This window comes from Vicugna pacos, chromosome 33 (assembly GCF_048564905.1).
Source record: "Vicugna pacos chromosome 33, VicPac4, whole genome shotgun sequence".
In the NCBI taxonomy this organism is placed as follows: domain Eukaryota; kingdom Metazoa; phylum Chordata; class Mammalia; order Artiodactyla; family Camelidae; genus Vicugna; species Vicugna pacos.
In genome coordinates, this window is record NC_133019.1 from 204,408 (window position 1) to 222,498 (window position 18,091).

Consider the following 18,091-nt stretch of genomic DNA (forward strand, 5'->3'; position numbering starts at 1 on the left):
ACTGCAGTGTTTCCCCCATGTCTCAGAGTACAGAGCTCCTCCACTGCGAGATCTCAAACCTACACACTCACCTGCTGCCCCTTCCCACCTGACAAACGAGAACATGGCGTCATCCTGGCTCCCTGGTCTTAGGAGAAGCCACCACTCTGCACACCCTCTGCCTCCCACCCCCTGCTGGGGCTGGGTTCTCCCACTGACCCTCCCTCCTGTGTGTTCAACCTTCTCTTCCATGCCACCAACTCCCATCACCATGGAAATGTACCCAGAACCCCCAAGACAGAGAGGGAGAGGGAGGAGGACCGGCTCCAGGACGGCGCCCCTCCACCCTAGTCCCGCCCCTTCCTCTCTAAGGGCCCCCTTCCTGAGTTACCAGGTCCACACTGACGGGCTCTGCTTCTCCCGTGAGCCCACACCTCAAACCCCGGGGACAGGGGGAGTTTCCACCCCGGTCTCACCACCTAAGCCGGCGACAGGGACCTAGATGTGCCAGAATCACATTTTCACGCTTAACTTAATCTTTCATCATGCGTCCACTCCCTGCTTCCTGAAGCCTGTGGGTGGGGAGCAGAGCGGCCCTCCCACCGGCGCCCCAGCCCAAGACCAACGCCAGCCCTAGAGGGAGGCATCCCACCCCCCCAACCGGAGGCGGAGGTGGTGTGAGTCCCAGCGGAGGACAGTGAGCACGATTTCCTTCCCAGCCTCACCATCCGCCTGTTTCTAGAAGCCCCAGGAAATGCTGCACTAAGATGAGGGTCTAGAAATCACACTGCAGGACCCTCAGTCTCAGTTCTCATGGGGGCTCTGGGGACAGCAAGCCAGGATAACTGTTTTTCTAAAGTAAACACAAGAAAACAGGGGACAGTCATCTGTCTTTACCTGGAGCGGAACCACTCTGGCAATCAGGTGGTCGAAATACTTGTCAACGGCTTCCACAAAGGTGCGGTTGGTGGTCCTCAGCTGGGTGGTGGGGTCCTGCAGTAACCGGCTGGGTGCGGGAGGGCGCCAGCCCAGCGGGCGGAGGGAAGGCGGGGAAGGGTGAGCAGGATGCCCAGGGCTCCCTTCAGAGGTGGTAAGTCCTCTGTCCTCGCGTCCACGGTCTGGGCACCCAGGGCCCGGAAGGGTGTGTACCGTGCCCAGGTTTCTGGACCGTTCTCACGGACTTAGATTCAGGAGGAGAGATGCCACCTCCACCACCAGGACACTTTACAAGCAGGAGGTGCTGTCAGCTCCAAGAGGCTCTTCCGCCCACATCCTGATGAGACGGGCGGGACCTCGCATCGAATATTCATTCAAAACGCTTCCCCAGGTCAGCACAGCCCTAGGCACAGGGCTCCCTTTCCCCTAAGACCTAGGACTTCTAGCCCGGAGAGGCTGAGAGCCAGGAAGGCCCGGCGCCCGCGAGGGGCTGGGCGGGGCCTTCTGCTCCCGTGGTCGGGCTTCCCGCGCTCGCTGGGCGCTGGGATGGGCACAGGCCCGTTCTGGGGAAGAGCAACGCCCCTGATGCCCAGCGAGCAGACGTCGTCCCCGGGGCACAGCGCGGGAGGGCAGGGGTCCTGCCAGACTCAGGGAGAACGGAGGAGCAACCTTGGATTCGCACCGCGAACCTTGTCTGTTCCGAGGGCCGCCGGCATCACAGATGGAGAACCCCCCAAAGGGAAAGGGGGACGCAGAGCTGAGGCCCCCGGCACAGCGCGGACGCGGGCTTCCATCAACAGAGTCGGAGGAGAACCGGGAGTCAGAACAGGCCCAGAAGTTCTAGGACCCCTCCTCCCCTCCTCCCGCCCCCGGAAACAGTGGGCCTGGCCCCTCTCGGAGGTTAGGAGAGAGGAAGCCGGTGGTACGACGCGCCCCTTCCCCGCACACACTCCTGGCCGCACGCCCCCCACGCGGGGCGACGCCTCATCAGGGAAATGGGGGTCAGAGCAGGAGCCGCTGCTCAGAGCACCCCCTGCACACAGAGCGCGCGCCCGCGGTTCTCAGACCGGACGAAAGCGCTAGAGACCTTCAAGACAGCCTGCCCCCCACCCCCAACCCCGCTCACCTGGGCAAGCCCCCGAGGTCCAGCTCACTGCAGACGTAGGGGCCCGGACGCAGGATCACCCACAGCCCGACCTCCGCGGCCAGCAGGACGAAGGCCCTAGGGAGCCAGAGTCACCAGCGCTCAGGCCTCAGAGCCAAGGGGCGGACAGCTCGGCACCACAGCGCCCCATCCTCACTTCCCCTCTTCTCACAGGGGTGGTGGCACTGAGGGCAGGACGCGGCCCCCACACACAGCGCAGGGGACACCCCAACCAGGTCACAGCAGAGGCCCCCAGCCTAGGACGTCTGCACAGCCCTCTGGGGCAGGAGGAGGGGGTCCGACAGGGAGACTGGGCCGGGTGGCCTTGCGGCCTTGGAGGGGCAGCCCCCGTCCCCGCCCAGGCGGCCGGAACGCATGGACCGCACTGCAGAGGGGGGCCCACCCCGGGTTAGGGGCCGGACACCTCTGGGCATGGGGAGGTGGCCTGGGCCCTGGGAGTAACAGGGTCACCACGGGAGCGAGTCCCCCGGGTCTGGGAACAGGCTCCAGACCCCAGTCTCTCTCTGGCTCCCGGGGAGCAGAGTGCAGACGCCCACGGTCCCCGCCCCGCCCCGCCCCGCAGGGTCGCGGGCGCAGCAGCAGCACCTACTCCAGGTCCAGGTTCCCGGAGAAGTCGAACTTGCCGCTTTCTGGCTCGTGGAGGTTCCACGGGACGTAACTGTGGCAGGAAAAGACAGGTACAATAACCATGTTTTTCTCTATTCCCTCCAAATTGCTAGGCCAGTCCCAAACCCGCGTCGAACCCTGGGGTCGCTCTATTTTGGAGTAAGTTGAAGCCTCCAGCAGCACTTAAACCTGCATCACACAAATGTGGTTATTCCAATAGTCCCTTTCCCTGTTACCCACTCGTGTTCTAAGCTGCCAATGATCCTCTGAGTTCAGACTCCTTGGAGTTATGCATGAACTGTCCTACTCACCGCCTGTGCTTTGTACCATCCATGAAAAATATAAAGAAAAGGGAAAAAACACAAATGTCTATATATGCCCGGTGAATTATCGCTGAGAATTAATCAAAATAAGAACAGAGGAGGCGTTTCTATGAGGATAATGAAGATGGTGCCATTCTCAGGCCTCAGCAAGAGGGACCCTGCCAAGACCTCCCCCGGAGGAGGAAAAATTATCCTAGCAATCCTAAATAGCAGGCAAAATGGACTATAAGGCAAAAAGTAAACCCTCACAAACAGATGTCAAGAGAGGTACCAATAGTAATAAAAGGAATAATCCACCAACAAGACATCACCGTCTATGCTGTCAGCAACGTGGCTTCAAGTAAAGGAGAATCTCACTGAATCAGAGAGGGCGTGGACCACTCCACAGCCATGCGGGAAGAGTTAAAATACTTCTCTAAGAAGCAAAGATAGTAACAGTAAAAAAAAACTGTAAGGATACATATTTGAGCAACACAGTTGAAATCCTGGATCTAGTAAGCACACAGGGAACTCAGCAGTGACCCGTGGAACAGCGGAGCAGCACTACTTCCACAGCCAGACACAGGAACAACCCAAGTGCGCACACACACACACAATGGAATATTTCTCCACCGTAGGAAGAATGAATTAATGCTATTTGCTACAAAAAGCAGAGGACCTAGAGAATATCATACTAAATAACTCAGATAAAGACGAGTATTATATGATACCACGTACATGTAAATCTAAAAAATAATACAAACGACTCACAGACATAGAAAACAGACTTACGATTACCAAAGGGGAGGAATAAATTAAAGACACGGGATTAACAGATACAAGCTACTATTCATAAAGTAGGTAAGCAATAAAGACTCACTGTGTAACACAGGGGATTATATAATAACCTGTAATGGTAAATAGTCTGAAATACGTATATAACTGCATCATTTTGCTGTACATCTGTAACTAACACAATACTGTCAACTATACTTCAATTTTTAAAATATCACATAGAAGAGTTATAAAATACAAAATAAATCTCAACAAAATACAAAAATCTACATCACATAGTCTGTAATCCCAAGACAAATGCAAGCAAATGAGAAATTTTCACTTTAAAAATAGAAAATGATAAAACAAATAAAACAGAAAGCATATTCCCAAAGAGCTAAAAATGTTTGAAACCAAATGATTTTGCTACTGTATAGCAAAATTTGTGGGATATGTAACCAAAGCAATACTTGGAGGTACACTCATATCCTTGAATAAATATAAGTCACAAAATTCTGGAAAGGAAATAAGCTAAATTTTTAAACTCAGGAGACAAGAAGGAGAGAAGGAAGGAAGGGCAAAAATCAAATAAATTATAGGAAAGAAAATTATACATAACTCATAAGTTGTGAAATGGAAAACAAAAATAGAAAAGATTAATAAAGCTATGATAGACTCTAGAAACAATATAAAAATGAGTTAAACAATAACCATTCAAAAAAGTTATACTCTTCCCCAAATCTTCAACTCACAACCACAAAAGACAGCAGTCACAGAGTTTTACAGGTGAATTTTTGGAAATACTCAGGGTAAATATAATCCTTTCACAAAACACTTTTAGTAAATAGAGAAAGACAGTAAAGTCAGTTGATGGATTTATTATAAATAAGATTGATTTCAAAGTTGGACAAAAATAAATTTTTAAATCCAGTTCAGTTATAATGATAAATATACTTATTTGAAAGAAAACACTAGCAAATCAAGTCCAGCTCTCTGTGTGTGCGTATGCATGTGTGTCTGCGCACGCCTGCAGGTGCGTGTCTCATAACCAGGCAGAATTTATCACGGAGCTGTGGATGGGTTGAATATCAGAAAAATTGTCAGTGTAATTTACTGCTTTCACAGGAGAGTGGGAAAAAAACATAATCCTTTCAACAGACGCAGAAAGGCTCTCAATAAAACGCAATAGTCACTTATGATTAAAGTATCTGCAAACCAGAAGGCAGATTATCAACTTACAGCTCACTGTTGTATCCGGTCTGTGCGGGACCCTCCCCCCCCACCCCCGCCAAGGGGAGCATCACGGCGTCAGCGGTGCGATTCTCAGCTCCGCCACAAGGGGGCGGGGGGCACCAGGAGCAAAGGGCTCCTGCGCGGGTCCTGCCTGTGGTGGTCAGGGGTGTGAGGACATCCGTGGTCCTTACTTCTCTGAAAGTTCGATACATTACCAGTACCATCCAAACAACCCGTGGAGAAGTAACCGGAAAGGCAAGGGGACGTAATCTTTGGGACGAACATCATCAATACAGTTACAGAGGTGGACCACAGCATCGGACGCCCGTGGTGCTTGCTGGCACGTTTCTGCTCTTTCCCTTTCTATCCTGTGGGTCTGAGCTGCTCAGGACCGCCTTTCCTTTCTCGCAGGTTAACTCTGAAAACCCCGCAGCCTGACCATGAGAGCGACAGGCATCTCATCAAGAAACAGAAACACACCTGCATCATAAAATGGTGAGACGCACTGCAGAGGGACCGGGACTTGACAGTGAAGGTTCAAAGTGCTGTGGGCGAGACCCTCGACGCCCCGCACAGGCCAGGGTTGTGACAGGCAGCAGGGCCCTGGGCACAGCCCTTCTGTTCCTGAGAGTCCGCACCTCCAGAAGGGAGTGACACTCCTCACCACGCAGGACTGCTGCTGGCGGGCCGGGTCACTGCCCTCCACCCCCCGCTGTGTGTAAACACTGTGCACATGTTCAGCCAGGGTGAGCTGCCTCATTCAAATATGGCTTTTGCTTTGGGCGTGCTTTCCACTTGACTGGCTGGCTGTGCACGGGCAGGAGCCTCTGCTGCAGGTGACTTAGGGACGGCCTTACCCACTCACACGGTCAGGCCTCGAGGAGATGCTGACCCTGGACCAGCCGACAGAGTGCTCTGTGCTTCAGCTCCCCATGGGGGGTCACACCATCCATGCCCAGGACAGGTGTGGGGCTTCAGCGATGTCATCAAAGTGCTTAGAAAATGCCTAGCCATCAGTACACCCTAAATATGTCATTTTTGTCACCAGGCACAATCATGTGAAATATGTTAAATCCATGTTCAGATTCTTTGGGTTGACTAAACTGGATCTGCATTCCTTTTTGCCACTGTAGCTGAGTACACAGAGGCCAAGCACTGTGACGGGCATGGTTCACAGAACTAAGACAAAGGTTTTATCTCATTTAACCGTCAGTACAGCCGTAGGGGGCAATTACCCTTCCCCTTCATAGGGCCCTGGATGGGGCTGAGGACCAGGTCCACCTGGCTCCTAGTCATTACGCCACAGTCTTCATTCCCTTCCACCACTGAACTTTGCTTTACCGGCCCTGGTGTTTCCTTACACGGCCATTTTTTTGTTCTCCGATTATTCCTCTACACGTTCACAACCAGATACATAAATAAAAGTTGTTTTAAAATGCTGTGTATTTAACAGTCAGTATACTTTGAGCATCTGGTATAAAACTGAGTCCTCCTAAGGGGCACGTGACTCTCCCTTCAGAGAAGGTTCCTGGGGGAAGCCCTGCTCCTTTTCTGTTTCTCCCGTGAACCACGGCTTAGACCACAGCAAACTAACTGGGAGACGTAAGTGACACTTAAGTGTACAAGGCACATGCGGGCCTCCCCAAATCAGGGGCTCTGGACCGGGGCCCAGGTGCTGGAGCCCTGTGGGGTAGCCAAGGGGCCGCACTCACGTGGTGACAGTGTTGAAGCCGCAGGCCCTCAGCTTCAGCAGGCGGTCCCTCCAGTACTCACGGGGCACCCGGAAGTAGTGGATGGAGCCCCCAAAGATGAGGAACTTGTGACCCTCCAGCGTGAAGTACGGATTCCTCCCAACTCCTTCTTCTGCCTGAAGTCCTACAGACCGGTCCTTCAGCTCCAGGGGAGTCAGGTGAGACCAGTTAAATCTGACAGTGGGAAAGAAAGGGACTGTGGAAGCCCTACCGGAGAGAGAAGATGTGTTAGTGGCCACAATCTGCATGTACTTCTGAAGTTCTGTCTTCCCAGAAAGAAGAGAGGTCCCTCCCTCCCCACTCCGGCTGACCTTGGTTTGGATGACGTCAGCGGTTCTTTTTCAAATATAAATTTATCTGTATATTTTATCCGAGGAGCGAAACCTGATGAGATAAATGGCAGGAAAAAGATGCACAGGATTCTTCTCCAGGCAAGATGGGGGCTGGAAAGAGAGAAATGAACAGTGACACAGGAAGGCCTGGGTGGAGCTCTGGGGCCCGAGAGCAGCTCTGAGGCAGGGGAGAGGCAGCTGGCATCACAGGGAGGTCTCTGGGCTGAACCAGTGGGCAGCAAGCCTGAGGCTCTGCTGGCTTCTCCGAGGGCCCCTGCACCACCAGGGCTGGCCCCAGCCCCCCACAGTATGGATGGACACTGGGGGTGGACCTTCAGTCCTAAAAGCCTAGAGCGGGAACATGACCAGGCTGGGAGCTGGGGAGGAGTCCTGCGCAGGGAACGGGAGGGGACAGGGGCTCCGTGAAAGATGGAGGCACTTCATCCACCAGGTCCCGGAAGGACGCAGGGTCTGGGGCAGGAGCACCTCTCTGCACCACAGCCTGACCTTCCCTCAAAGACAATGGACACACCCTCCCAGGCGGGTAAGGAAGGGGCAGAAGCCAGTGCCGGTGGAGAGGGGGCTTGGAAGGGGAGTTGATGAGGAGAATCTTGGCAGATGTGAGGGGACAGGAGGGTGTCCCAGGCCCAAGTGGCCCTTGCCCTGGGAATGTCCCAGGGCAGTAAATGCCTGCGGGAGACCAGCTGGGACACAGAGCACAGAGTGGGTGGAGGAGGCAGTGATGAGGAACTCAAGATGGGCCAGAGGCAGCCCATGCCTGGAAGGGCCGATGGGCCAGTGACCCGAGGGACCTTCACCTGAAGCACGGTGGGGAACCCATCACTGCCAGGCCCAGGAGCCCACGTCCCACGATGCTCCCGCCGCCTCTCTGCTGCTCGGACCCCAGGGCCGCAGACTCAGGTGTGCGCTGTGCGGGGATCCAGAGATCGAGGTGCAGAGGCAGGCTCTGCGCAGCGAGAGAAGCAGAGCCCTGCATCCAACCTGGGGTCTTGGAACCGCCACTCTGCACAGATGTCTTTCAGCTGGGGGAAGTAAGGCGGGAGGATCCTGGGTTATCACCCCTGACCTTGATTTTCTGAAACTGTGTCATCGGCCAATCGGGATGGAAAGGCGGGGAGGAGTGGGAGGAAAGGAGGACAGCTGAGCTCACACATGCACCCGAGAGCCAAGCCAGGAAGTTTGATTCAACCGGTTCAGCAACTTTAGTGAGAACCCTCTTTGGTTCCAGACACACGGTGAAATAGTTCAACACGATGAGAAGTGCTGAAAAATGACACAATCTTATTTACAAAACAGAAACAGACTCACTGACACAGAAAACAAATGTATGGTCATGGAGAGGGGAGGAAGGGAGAAGGGATAAATGGAGATTCGCAGATATTCACCACTATAGATAAAACAGGTAAACAACAAGGAGAACTGAGGGTGTCATTGCCAGGATGGCCCTTTATGGCTTTCTCGCTGGGGCCTCGCTGCCCCACGGCGGGAGTCAGGCACTGACTGTGGTTTCATGGCCTTGGTTGGCGACCACTGATCCCGGCAGCCTCCAAGAGGAGACCAAGACAACAACGTCCCTCGTGCTGAGTCTTAACCCTCGTAGAGAGTAAGTTCTCTGACCTAAATGCTGTGGGTGGAAAATCATATCTCTCTAAGTCGTGTATACACTTGAGCAACAGTCTTTAGTTTCAGCTTCACCACAGCAGAGGCTGAACTGAAGTCAGAAAGTGTCGTTTGCCTTGTTACACAAACTAGCATGTGCTGTGTCTTAAAAGGGCTTTAGAGCAGGAATGCTGTCCAGCCAGGTAGCCAGCTGTGCAACACAGTGACCTCATGTCACTCCCTGGCCCCCCGCACCCTTGCAGCCCCTGGTGTGGGGACTATGAAGCGAGACCACCAGGAACACTGGTCCTGTCCAACTCTGACTGAGTAGGGGGTGGGCGAGCCTCAGAGTATCCAACCATAAAGGGAGCCAGAGGACTGCGCATCCACCGGAGTTACTCATCCTCCAATGTCAGTCACAGTCTGCCAGCATGGCCAGACACCCACACTGTGACCTTCCTTGTTAGCGGTGATGCCAGCTGGAGTCAGGAACGTATTGTCTGCAATGTTTGCATTGCTTGAAACTATGGGATTTTAAGATCTTCCAACATTGTTCTAAAACATTTCAATAAAATTATTGAAGAGGAAGAAATTTTCTCCAACCCTGCAAGGCTTTTCTGGCTGATCTAAGAATTAAATTAACATGAGACAAATTAACAGGAGAAAATTAAACAAAAGCTTCATAATAGGTACACCTGGGATTGACCCAGGTGAGCAGCGGCCCCACCCCCTCTCCCTGCTGCCCTTGGGGAGCAGACTCCTCTCCTGCAGCCCCCTCTCGGCACGGCGGGGCCACAGCGGTTCCAGAGTTGGCGACACCAGCATCCACGTCTGTTCTCATGTCTCTTTTGAGGGTGAGATGTCCCTTGTGTCCCCTAGTTCAGAGCAGGACCACAGCCTCCTCCAAACCAGTCCCTGACAAACAGAACATCACCATGATCGGCCCAGATAAAGCAGAGTCGTGCTCCACGTAACAGGTCGGGTTATCCTTCCTAAAGTGTAGATTCCACAACGAAACCTAGCTTCCTACACCAGGAGGAGTGGAAGGGTGGGTATCGGGGAGTGCCACACAAAGGGCCCCCAGCAAACACCACGGGGGCCACATGGGGCAGGTACACAGCAGGTGTCACTGGGAACAGACTTACAAGCAGCAAGGGGGTAGAACTCACACAGCCCCCCCAGGCTCCCCCTACCCCAGTGCTTAAGCCGGGGGGTCAGGGTGCCGGCCCCACGCTCTAGTGCCCTGGTGTTTACAGGGCTGGAGGGCGGGAGCAGCTTCGTGTCTGTGTTAACAGTGGAGGTTCCCTGGTTGAAGAAGTGACCTCCTCAGGAAGGAAGGACGCAGCTGATACTGAGTAACGCAAGCTCACCCATCCAGTCTCCACTCAGCTAGTAGACAAGCGGGCAGGTTGGAGCATGAAGGGCCACCCAGAGCCACCCCCGTCAGTCCACAGCCGGGTCCTCGGGGATCACGAGCCATAACCACTACCCTAGCAGCTCTGACTGGCGCCCAGCACAGGCATGCCGCTCCTCTGGGGTGAGGCATCTGGTCCGGAACAGATGGGGGGGCGAGGCCAGCAGCACGAGGAGCTCTCGACCTGAGTCAGGATGGCGGCAGGGGCTGCGTGGAGCTGCTCGTGCCAGGCCTGGGCCAGAGCGCCTTTCACTCCCCCTTGCCTCCCCACCCCCGCCCCGTGCCTTCTGCATTCCAGCCACATGTGCCCCCAGGTGAGGTCCATCACCCCTCTTGGGGACAGGCCAGTCTATCTGCCTTCTTGTTCCAAAGCAAGGAGTCCCACGGTCACTCTGCGGCCATTACAAGTGACCTCTGCAGGCCGAAGAGGGTGGCCCTGGGACCGCCGAAGGAGGTCACCGTACGAGTTCAGATCTTTCCTGGTGTCTTGGCTCTGTCAGACCATCTACTGGGGTCAAAGCAAGTTCAGAAAGTACACGGTGATCAGTATTCATCTGTCTGCGGAGGTGACAAGACAACAGGAAGAAAGCAGAGGTGGGTACTGTGCTGTAAAGAAAGGGAGAGGAATGTTCTGTTCCTCGTCAGATTACTATAGCTCCCCTCCCCTGAACTCCGGGTGCCTTGGAGCTCAGCCCAGCACAGGCGGGGAGGTGTGCGCCATTCGTAAATAACTGCAGACGGCCAGGCCAGCTCACCCCACTCAGGTCGTCACTGGAGAGGCAGTGGGTCCCGTGCGCGCTGGGAGACAGTGTTCTGAGCATCCCAGTCATTTCCGGCGATGGCGTTAATAGAGGTGCAGGTTGGCTGATTGGCTTTGTCAGTCCCGACACCTTTCCTCCTCCATCCATGGGTTGTTTTGTGCACAGCCTCGTGCCACGCGACGTGCAGCATAGACTCAGTGACTGTGTGTTTCCACAGAGAGGCCTTCGGAGTCCAGCCCTCGCTCACAGTTAAGACTTCGGTGCTGGTCTGCGGGTCGGCGTGCAGGTGCCGCAGCCTGTGCTCTGTGGCCGGGAGCCCTGCCTGGCACTCAGCACTGGGGCAGACGGCCACCACGTTCTGTGGGATGGTCCCCTGGGGAACTGGGCTGCCTTTTCAGGTGTCAAATCTCGTAGGCAAGACTTCAACCCAGTGATGCATTAGGCAGTCAGGTGGAATCCAAACCAGGCAGAGTCCCAGGGCCCAGGACGTTGTGGGACTGTACTTGGAATACAACAGAAAGCCACTGACAGGTTTTAACGTGGGCCTGGCTTGAACAGAGCTGGGTTCCTAAAAGGCCCCTGTCGCTGCCATGTGAAGGGTGGGGAGGAGAAAAGGAAGACTCCGGGTCAGAGCAGGAGGGGCGTGGGCTCAGTCCACAGGGAAACGAGGCGGATGAAAGGGCTGAGACACGCTGGGGGTGGGCCGCGGGGGGGCCAGGGGAGGAGGGGTCAGCATGACCCCGGGGCCTGGCCGTTTGCCGCAGGGAGAGACTGAGGCGGGGCAGCCATTAGGGCTGCCAGTCCCCAGGACAGTGGTGGCTCAGCCTCCTCCCCTAGGATCGCCCTCGAACGAGCTGTCGTCCACAGATGGCCGGAGGGTTTTAGGTTCCGGCCGTGAAGCACGATGGCCTAAAGCAGTTGATCCTGCTTCCTGCCCCCAAAGCAGAAGTGATGTCCTCACAGATTCTGTTCCAGGACTGAGCCTGTTGTGTGACAGTCTCGTCTTTCCACCAGGTCTGGCCTCCATTTCCTTCCCCTGGGTTTCTGTGAACAGAATAAGCAGAGGGCATGCCCTGCTTTTAACAGAGGGGCCCTTGGTACCGGCCTGTGACTGAGCTCAGAGGCACAGCAGCCTGTCCCGTGGCCCCGAGGAGCCTTCCTTCTGGTCTTGGCTGCGCAGCCTCGGAGGGTCCGTCCCCTTGTCCCTGGGTAACAGCTGCCAAAATGCTTTCGGAGGACAGTGCTCGGATGGGGAGGTGATGTCCGCACCACCCGTCTCCAGAACGCAGGCTTCTCTCTCGGGTCTGCGTCGTGGTCTCTTGAGAACCGGGGGCTGCCCCTCAGCTTCTCCTGGCCGGTCAGTGCCCGTTGGTGGGCAGGTCTGGAACGGCAAGTTGCCACTGGCTGGACTTCAGGTGGAGGGGAGGGTCTGGAATGGCTGTTGGGGTGGCCCTCCAGGGGGTGTCGTCTGAAGGACCGCAAGTCCCCGGAGGGTGACAAACACGAGGACCTTCCCAGCCCTGAGCTGATTACCCTTCTCTCCTTCCATGCGTGCATCACAAACGAATCACACTTTCTGTATAAATTTAGGTTGCCCCCCACCCCCCCAAAAAAAAGGAGAAAGAGGAAGGGCTTCTAGAAACCAGTTACGCTCCTCACAGATTCCAAAATTTCGCACTCTCCCAGACGGGTCTGGGTTCCCGCGGTCAGGAGGGCAGGGAGCTTGTGGACTGAAATCTTTCCTGCAGCACAAGGACCCCTACACGATCCAGGGGGAGAGCACAGAATTCTGTCAGCCCCCAACTTCTTCAGCCTGCTTCTGGAAAAACAGAAACAAAATCCACTTTTGATACAACAAACACCCCGCCCTCCTGCTCGGATTTCTGGCAGACCCCAGGTGGAAATGCTCAATGCGACTGAATTCTGCTTCTCTCAGCGTCACCTCCAAGCCTCACACAGTGGTAAACCCTAAAGACACAAGTTGAGGGACAACTATTCCTACTCCAGCCCTCGTGGGTGGAGAAGTCGTCGCTCCTATCCTTTGTGTATAATTAGCCCGACACGCTGCCTGAGGCACTAGTCGGTTACCGGGAGGAAACTTTGAGCCACGCCCAAGGCTCCTCCAGCAGCAGAAGGAGGACGCGCTGAGGGCTTGCGTCTGGCCCGGCGCCTCCTCTCCCCGGGGCTCTGCGGGATCACGTCGGGGACCGAGGCCCGGCACCAGCAGCCCCCCTGCAGCCGCCGCGTCTGCTTGCTTGCAGGTGTAAAGGGAACAGCGCTGGTGACTTTCACCCCAACTTACCCCAGGGATCCATTTACGTGTGGGGATATTAGGCTGTTTTAAAAGCAGTGCAGACAGAAAAACAGAAGTAACAGGCAGTTTCCGTCACTCGGAGCTAGGATTACACTGAAGAAAAACAGAACCACCGACAGTCGTCCGGAAGGATTTCCCCAGTTCTGTCACCGCTGCCTTTTATTTACAGAGGGTGGACCGTGCCTCCCGAAGGGGCAGGAAAGCAGCAGTTCTGACCGGGAGAACCTGGTGTGCTCTGCAGCCCAGGCTCTCACCTGCAGGGATTCTGACCCCCAGAGGAGGTCCACCGGGGTCCGGGAACATTTCTGGCTTCACAACCAGGGTAGGGAGGTCTGTGCCAGTGGCCTCTAGTGAGGAGAGACCGAGGGTGCTGCTCAACATGCGGCGAAGCACGGGGGCCCCACCCAGAGTTATGTGGCCCAGAGAGGAGTCGTGCTGTGGCTGAGCTCCTGCACCAGGACCAAGACCCGCAAAGCGAGCTCCTCAGACCAGCCAAGCAGGCATCGCCTAGGAGCCTGCAGGAATGTGAGGCCTCAGCCCCTCCCTAGACCTACCGAGCCATGACTTCTGGGGATGGGGCCCAGCCGTCCGTGGTTCGAGGCCCCCCAGGTGGCCGCCATGCACACGCAGGCTGACGCACGTGAGCTGACAGGCGGGGACATGGGACACGCCTGACCCTGCTTGGCTCTGGAGTCTCCTGGTCGGGCTTCGCCTGAGAGAAGCAGTGATGGGTGGAGCGGGCCTCTCTGGTCTTGGCGGCCTCCACCAGTGCCAGCTCACCTCCGTGGCGACCCTCTCCCCAGCTCCCCGAGGCCAGTTGGCTGACCCCAGGGCTGTCTACACCAAGCTGGAACTCCAGCGGTAGGAAAAGTGAGCTCTGGGCTGACTTGACCAGGCTGCGGCTCCGAGGACCCGGGGCACACAGACCAGAGCTGCGGGTCAGGTGCCAGCGGCGGGACTGGGAGTGGGGAGTGGCCACACGGAGAGGCACCGACGGGGAAAGCAGGGTTTCCGCCAGCGTGTGGAAAAGCAGTGGTGGAATGGAAATGCAGGGCAAAAGGAAGACGAAGCACATACGAACTGCCTGTCATTTCCTGACTTAGCTCCTACACTTCACTCGACACCCTAGGAAGAGCCCCTGCTCCACAGCACACTTGTGGGCCGAGCGCTCTGAGCATCTTCTCACTTTCTCAACACTTTATTCCCTGGTCAAACAGCCTGTTATTGCAATATGACAAAGGGTTTGCATGGAACAGGTTTATTTTGTTGCAGCATCAGAAACAGGGAGCTAACTCACGCCAAGGCAGGACCGTCCTGGCGGGTTAGGAAGCGGACCTCAGGCCCAGCACAGGGCTCACGATAAACAGGGGATCCAGGGTGGCTCCCACTGGCAGCTGTCAGCACAGGTGGGCCCCACAGCCCCGCCGTCAAGATGACTCAGCTCAGTCTCTTCCTCCTTCACGCCGCTCCCTCAAGACTCAGTATCCTGGCAAAGAAAGGCAGACTGCTGACCGTGCACCCCAAGCCCATCCCCAGAGAGAGGAACTGCTGCAGGCGGGGAGGAAAGGCGGCCTGACTGCCAGTCCCACGGAGACTCTAACGAAACAGGTGCGGTGACTCCCCGGAAGCACATCTGGATCCTGCTCCTGACAAGAGGAGGGCGGGAGGCTGGGTGCAGGGACCCCAGGCGCCCACCTGGCAAAGCAGAGCGTATGTGCCTGGTGGGGCCGGGCCCTGCATCCTCTGCCCACGGCAGCGGGGAGAGGCCCAGGAAACGTGCCCTGAGATGATCAGACGTGGCAGCGGGAGGAAGTGGGAAAGTTTCAGAAAAGGCCAGGAGTGGGGGTGCCGGGACCTCGGTGTACACCTCGGTCAGGGTGCAGAGAGCAGTCTGGGAGGGAAGGAGGCCAAAGGAGCTGGTCCCAGATGCTGGAGGGCAGGCTAGTCTGGGTCCCCACGACGGAGGGGTATGAGGACGCCGGCCACCACCTAGGAGCGGTGGACACGCTGCCTCCTTTGTCTCTGTCCTGACCGGGAAGACCCTAAAGGCTTCAGCGTCTGGGATGCTTACAGTCCCTCCAGGACAGCCTACCTAGCTGTGGGCTGTCTGTGAACTGGATCACAAGGGCAGACTTCCACTCCTCGAACACCACGATCTGTCGGAAGAAGTGAGGTGGCCGTGAGCTCAGGGTCTGCCCCGAGGCCAGGCGGAGCCCCAGTGAGGGCACTGGCAGGTGGGAGGGGCGACGGGGAAGGTCACCTCATTCGCTCCAGGCTGCAGCCAGGGTCCTGGAAGGTAAAGGGTTTCCTGGGGCCCTATATTCCAGTAGCGCCCCAGGTTCTGTCCATTGATGAATACGACCCCTTTTGTCCAGTCCTGGGAAAGATTGGAAAGGAGGATTCCAGCTCTGAGTGCTAGATGTGCACACACCCCCGCTCAGACACCACAATACACCCGGTCACAGTCACAGCTGCTCTCACACGGGAGGGGTCACCAAGGGCAGCCCGGTGGTCGGCGGCCTGGGGAGTTCGGCGCTACTGCCCCTGGCCTGGGCTCAGCCTCCAGGCCGAAGGTACCGCCCCATTTGCACCCCAAGTCCGGGAAGGTATTTCCATTTACCACCAGCACGTTTACCGTCGGGTAGCAGGATTTCAGGTGCGGCAATTAGACTCTCTTCCACCACATCCCACCACAGGCAGTGCGCTAAGGGTCTCAGTAGCTTGTCTCAGCTATGTCTGGAGACCAGTGGACCCTGCTCACTGAATTCCTCATGCAGTGGACTCCACCGTGTCCCCAGAGAACAAGGGGCAGGCACCTCTGTCACATCTGCTGGGCGTCCGTCCCCACCCTCGTCAACACCAGGGCAGGGGCGGCCTCCCAGGCGGCTGTGGGGTGAGGGGTCTCTGGGAGCCCAGGTTTCCTTGCACGGGGCAGAGCCCACACACGAGGAGCTCTCCTAAAGGGCCTTTTGGGGTGGAAGGTTGTGTGGGGACACGGGCAGAGATAGGCATACTGGCCTGCATCTTTATGAAGGTGTCTCTGGGATGATCACCAACCCTCAGGAGACCGAGGAAGAAGGCCGGGCCCCGAGGTTGGAATAAGGCTGGTTTCCAGATGTTCGGAAGGTCCCTAAGGGAGAGTCAGCCCAGTGGAAAGTTCACGCCCTTCTTCACAACGAGGTTTGTCTCCTCCCTGCCCTCCCAGCCCGGGTCCCCGCCAGCACAGCCTGCTCAAGGTCCGTGGCACGGTGAGGAAGTAGCAGACCCGGGCTGGGGAGTGGGGGTGTCCCCGCTCTGCCCAGACAGCTTGAAACCTGGGAGCCTCCCGTGCTCTCGGTCTCCGTGTCTTATCTGCAAACCGAGGGGGGTCCGTCTGGGCATCCGGGCTCCTTTCTGTCTCAGTGTCCCCCGCTCTGATCAGTCTCCTTGAGTCTGGGGCCTGGCGCCCACCTTTGTATGAACTTGGGCTTCATCTCCAGGCTATAGATTTTAAACTTTCTCAGTGGAGACTTGTTCAGATAGATGTCCCCAGTTAAACCTGCCGAAGAGAGAGAGGACAGAGGCCACGAGGAAGGCGAGGAAGCAGAGATGTGACCGGGCTGCGGCTCCCCCAGAGGAGGACAGGCGTCTCTGCAAAATCCTACAAACATTCTTCCTTCTCAGGTGCTCACAGACACCTCTCAGAGTGGCGCCTGTATCTCCCACATTAACAGCAGAAGTCACTGCACTTCCTGCAGGTCTGGCCAGCATAGTGGTTCAGCTAACTTGAACTCTGGGGCAGGTCAAAACACATGGAGGGAGAGAAGGAAGGTGCATGTGACACAGGGCAGCCCAGGGGAGGCCCGGAGAGGCCGGAGGAGGCCGGGAAAGGCCGGGGGAGGCCGAGGGAAGCCGGGGGAGGCCAGGACACAGGCATGGGTTCCAGAGAAGGAAAATCAAAGTTCCTAGGGAGGGACTCTGACCACCATACTCTCCAAGGGCATTTCTGCAGCCTTCTTCAAAACCCTCTGAAACAGGAAAGGCAGCACACTGGTTGGTAATTGGAGAACACCCTCGGGGTGGGAGGGCTTGGAGAAAGGCCACCATCATCCTTTCCCATCAAAGCAGGACTTTGTCAAAGCTTCTATGCACAGGGGTCTCACAGGCCCAAAGAGTCCTCTTTCTTTCAAGCAGTGAACCTGGACGCAGCCACCCTCGCCCGGGGTGAGAGCAGCGAGAATCTGGTCCTGCACATCTCAAGCATCTCGTCTGGGCCCACCTTTTCTCTCCTTGTTGATGTCAGGCCCACAGGCGAGTCGGCCTTGGTTTTCCACCAGGATTCGCAACATCTGGGAGCCCTCGTAGTCCTGCCAGGGACAGAGCAGCCAGAGGGGCCACTCAGCCCCTCTTCTGTGGACTCTGGGGCTCCCCAGGACTAGGACAAAGTCGCAGGCCGGGTGACTGACAGAGAGCACCCTCAGAACCCCGAGACCTCCAGCTCTGGGTCAAGCGAGCCCCTCAGCCCCTGCTCCCCCCACGTGCCCCACCCCCTGCTGCTGTGCCTTCAAGAAGTCAGGACATTTTACTAGAGATCCTTTTGAGGCTGGCGACCAACCCAGAGTCTTCTGAGCAACAAACATCCCACGTGGAGAAGTTCGGGTCGCCTAGGGCCACGAACCCGCACCTTAGAGATACACACTGCTTCCCGTCGCTGGGCCCCACGCAGTGAGTCTAGGTCAGCAGAGCGGGACGGCCTCGCACAGGCCAGGCCATGCTCAAGGCCAAGCCCAGGGCCTAGGCGGGCGCTGGGGCTGTTGGCCCATTAACCCCGGACTACATACGCTTCTCCTGGGGATAGTCAGCTCGGTGCTGGCGTGGTCCAGGACTCCTATGTACAGGTTATCCAGGAACACCTGCCGAGGAAA

At 56.5% G+C, this 18,091-nt stretch overlaps 2 protein-coding genes across 15 annotated transcripts in view; both read right to left on the reverse strand.

Annotated features, from left to right (window-relative positions):
• Positions 1-14,606, reverse strand: part of GLB1L3 (galactosidase beta 1 like 3) — a 33,311-nt gene extending 18,705 nt beyond the window's left edge. The window contains exons 1-7 of the mRNA XM_031670308.2: positions 14,485-14,606; positions 7,897-8,121; positions 7,058-7,189; positions 6,708-6,953; positions 2,670-2,738; positions 2,042-2,137; positions 877-985 (exon numbers count right to left, since the gene is read on the reverse strand). Of these exons, the coding sequence (XP_031526168.2) occupies positions 877-985; positions 2,042-2,137; positions 2,670-2,738; positions 6,708-6,953; positions 7,058-7,189; positions 7,897-8,075 (831 nt within the window). The 5' untranslated portion in view covers positions 8,076-8,121; positions 14,485-14,606. The remainder of the gene's footprint in view (positions 1-876; positions 986-2,041; positions 2,138-2,669; positions 2,739-6,707; positions 6,954-7,057; positions 7,190-7,896; positions 8,122-14,484) is intronic.
• LOC102536196 (beta-galactosidase-1-like protein 2) overlaps positions 14,430-18,091 on the reverse strand; it is a 33,515-nt gene continuing 29,853 nt past the window's right edge. For 8 of the 14 annotated variants that reach the window (XM_072954019.1, XM_072954013.1, XM_072954014.1 and 5 more), the window contains 7 exons: positions 18,008-18,079; positions 17,446-17,533; positions 16,638-16,725; positions 16,206-16,317; positions 15,448-15,564; positions 15,280-15,343; positions 14,430-14,673 (listed from right to left, as the gene is read on the reverse strand). In XM_072954019.1, coding sequence (XP_072810120.1) covers positions 14,666-14,673; positions 15,280-15,343; positions 15,448-15,564; positions 16,206-16,317; positions 16,638-16,725; positions 17,446-17,533; positions 18,008-18,079 — 549 coding nt within the window. In that variant the 3' untranslated portion in view covers positions 14,430-14,665. Of the gene's footprint in view, positions 14,674-15,279; positions 15,344-15,447; positions 16,318-16,501; positions 16,726-17,445; positions 17,534-18,007; positions 18,080-18,091 lie in introns of those variants that run through there. The other 6 variants (XM_072954012.1, XR_012066679.1, XR_012066677.1 and 3 more) reach the window with 6 other exon arrangements.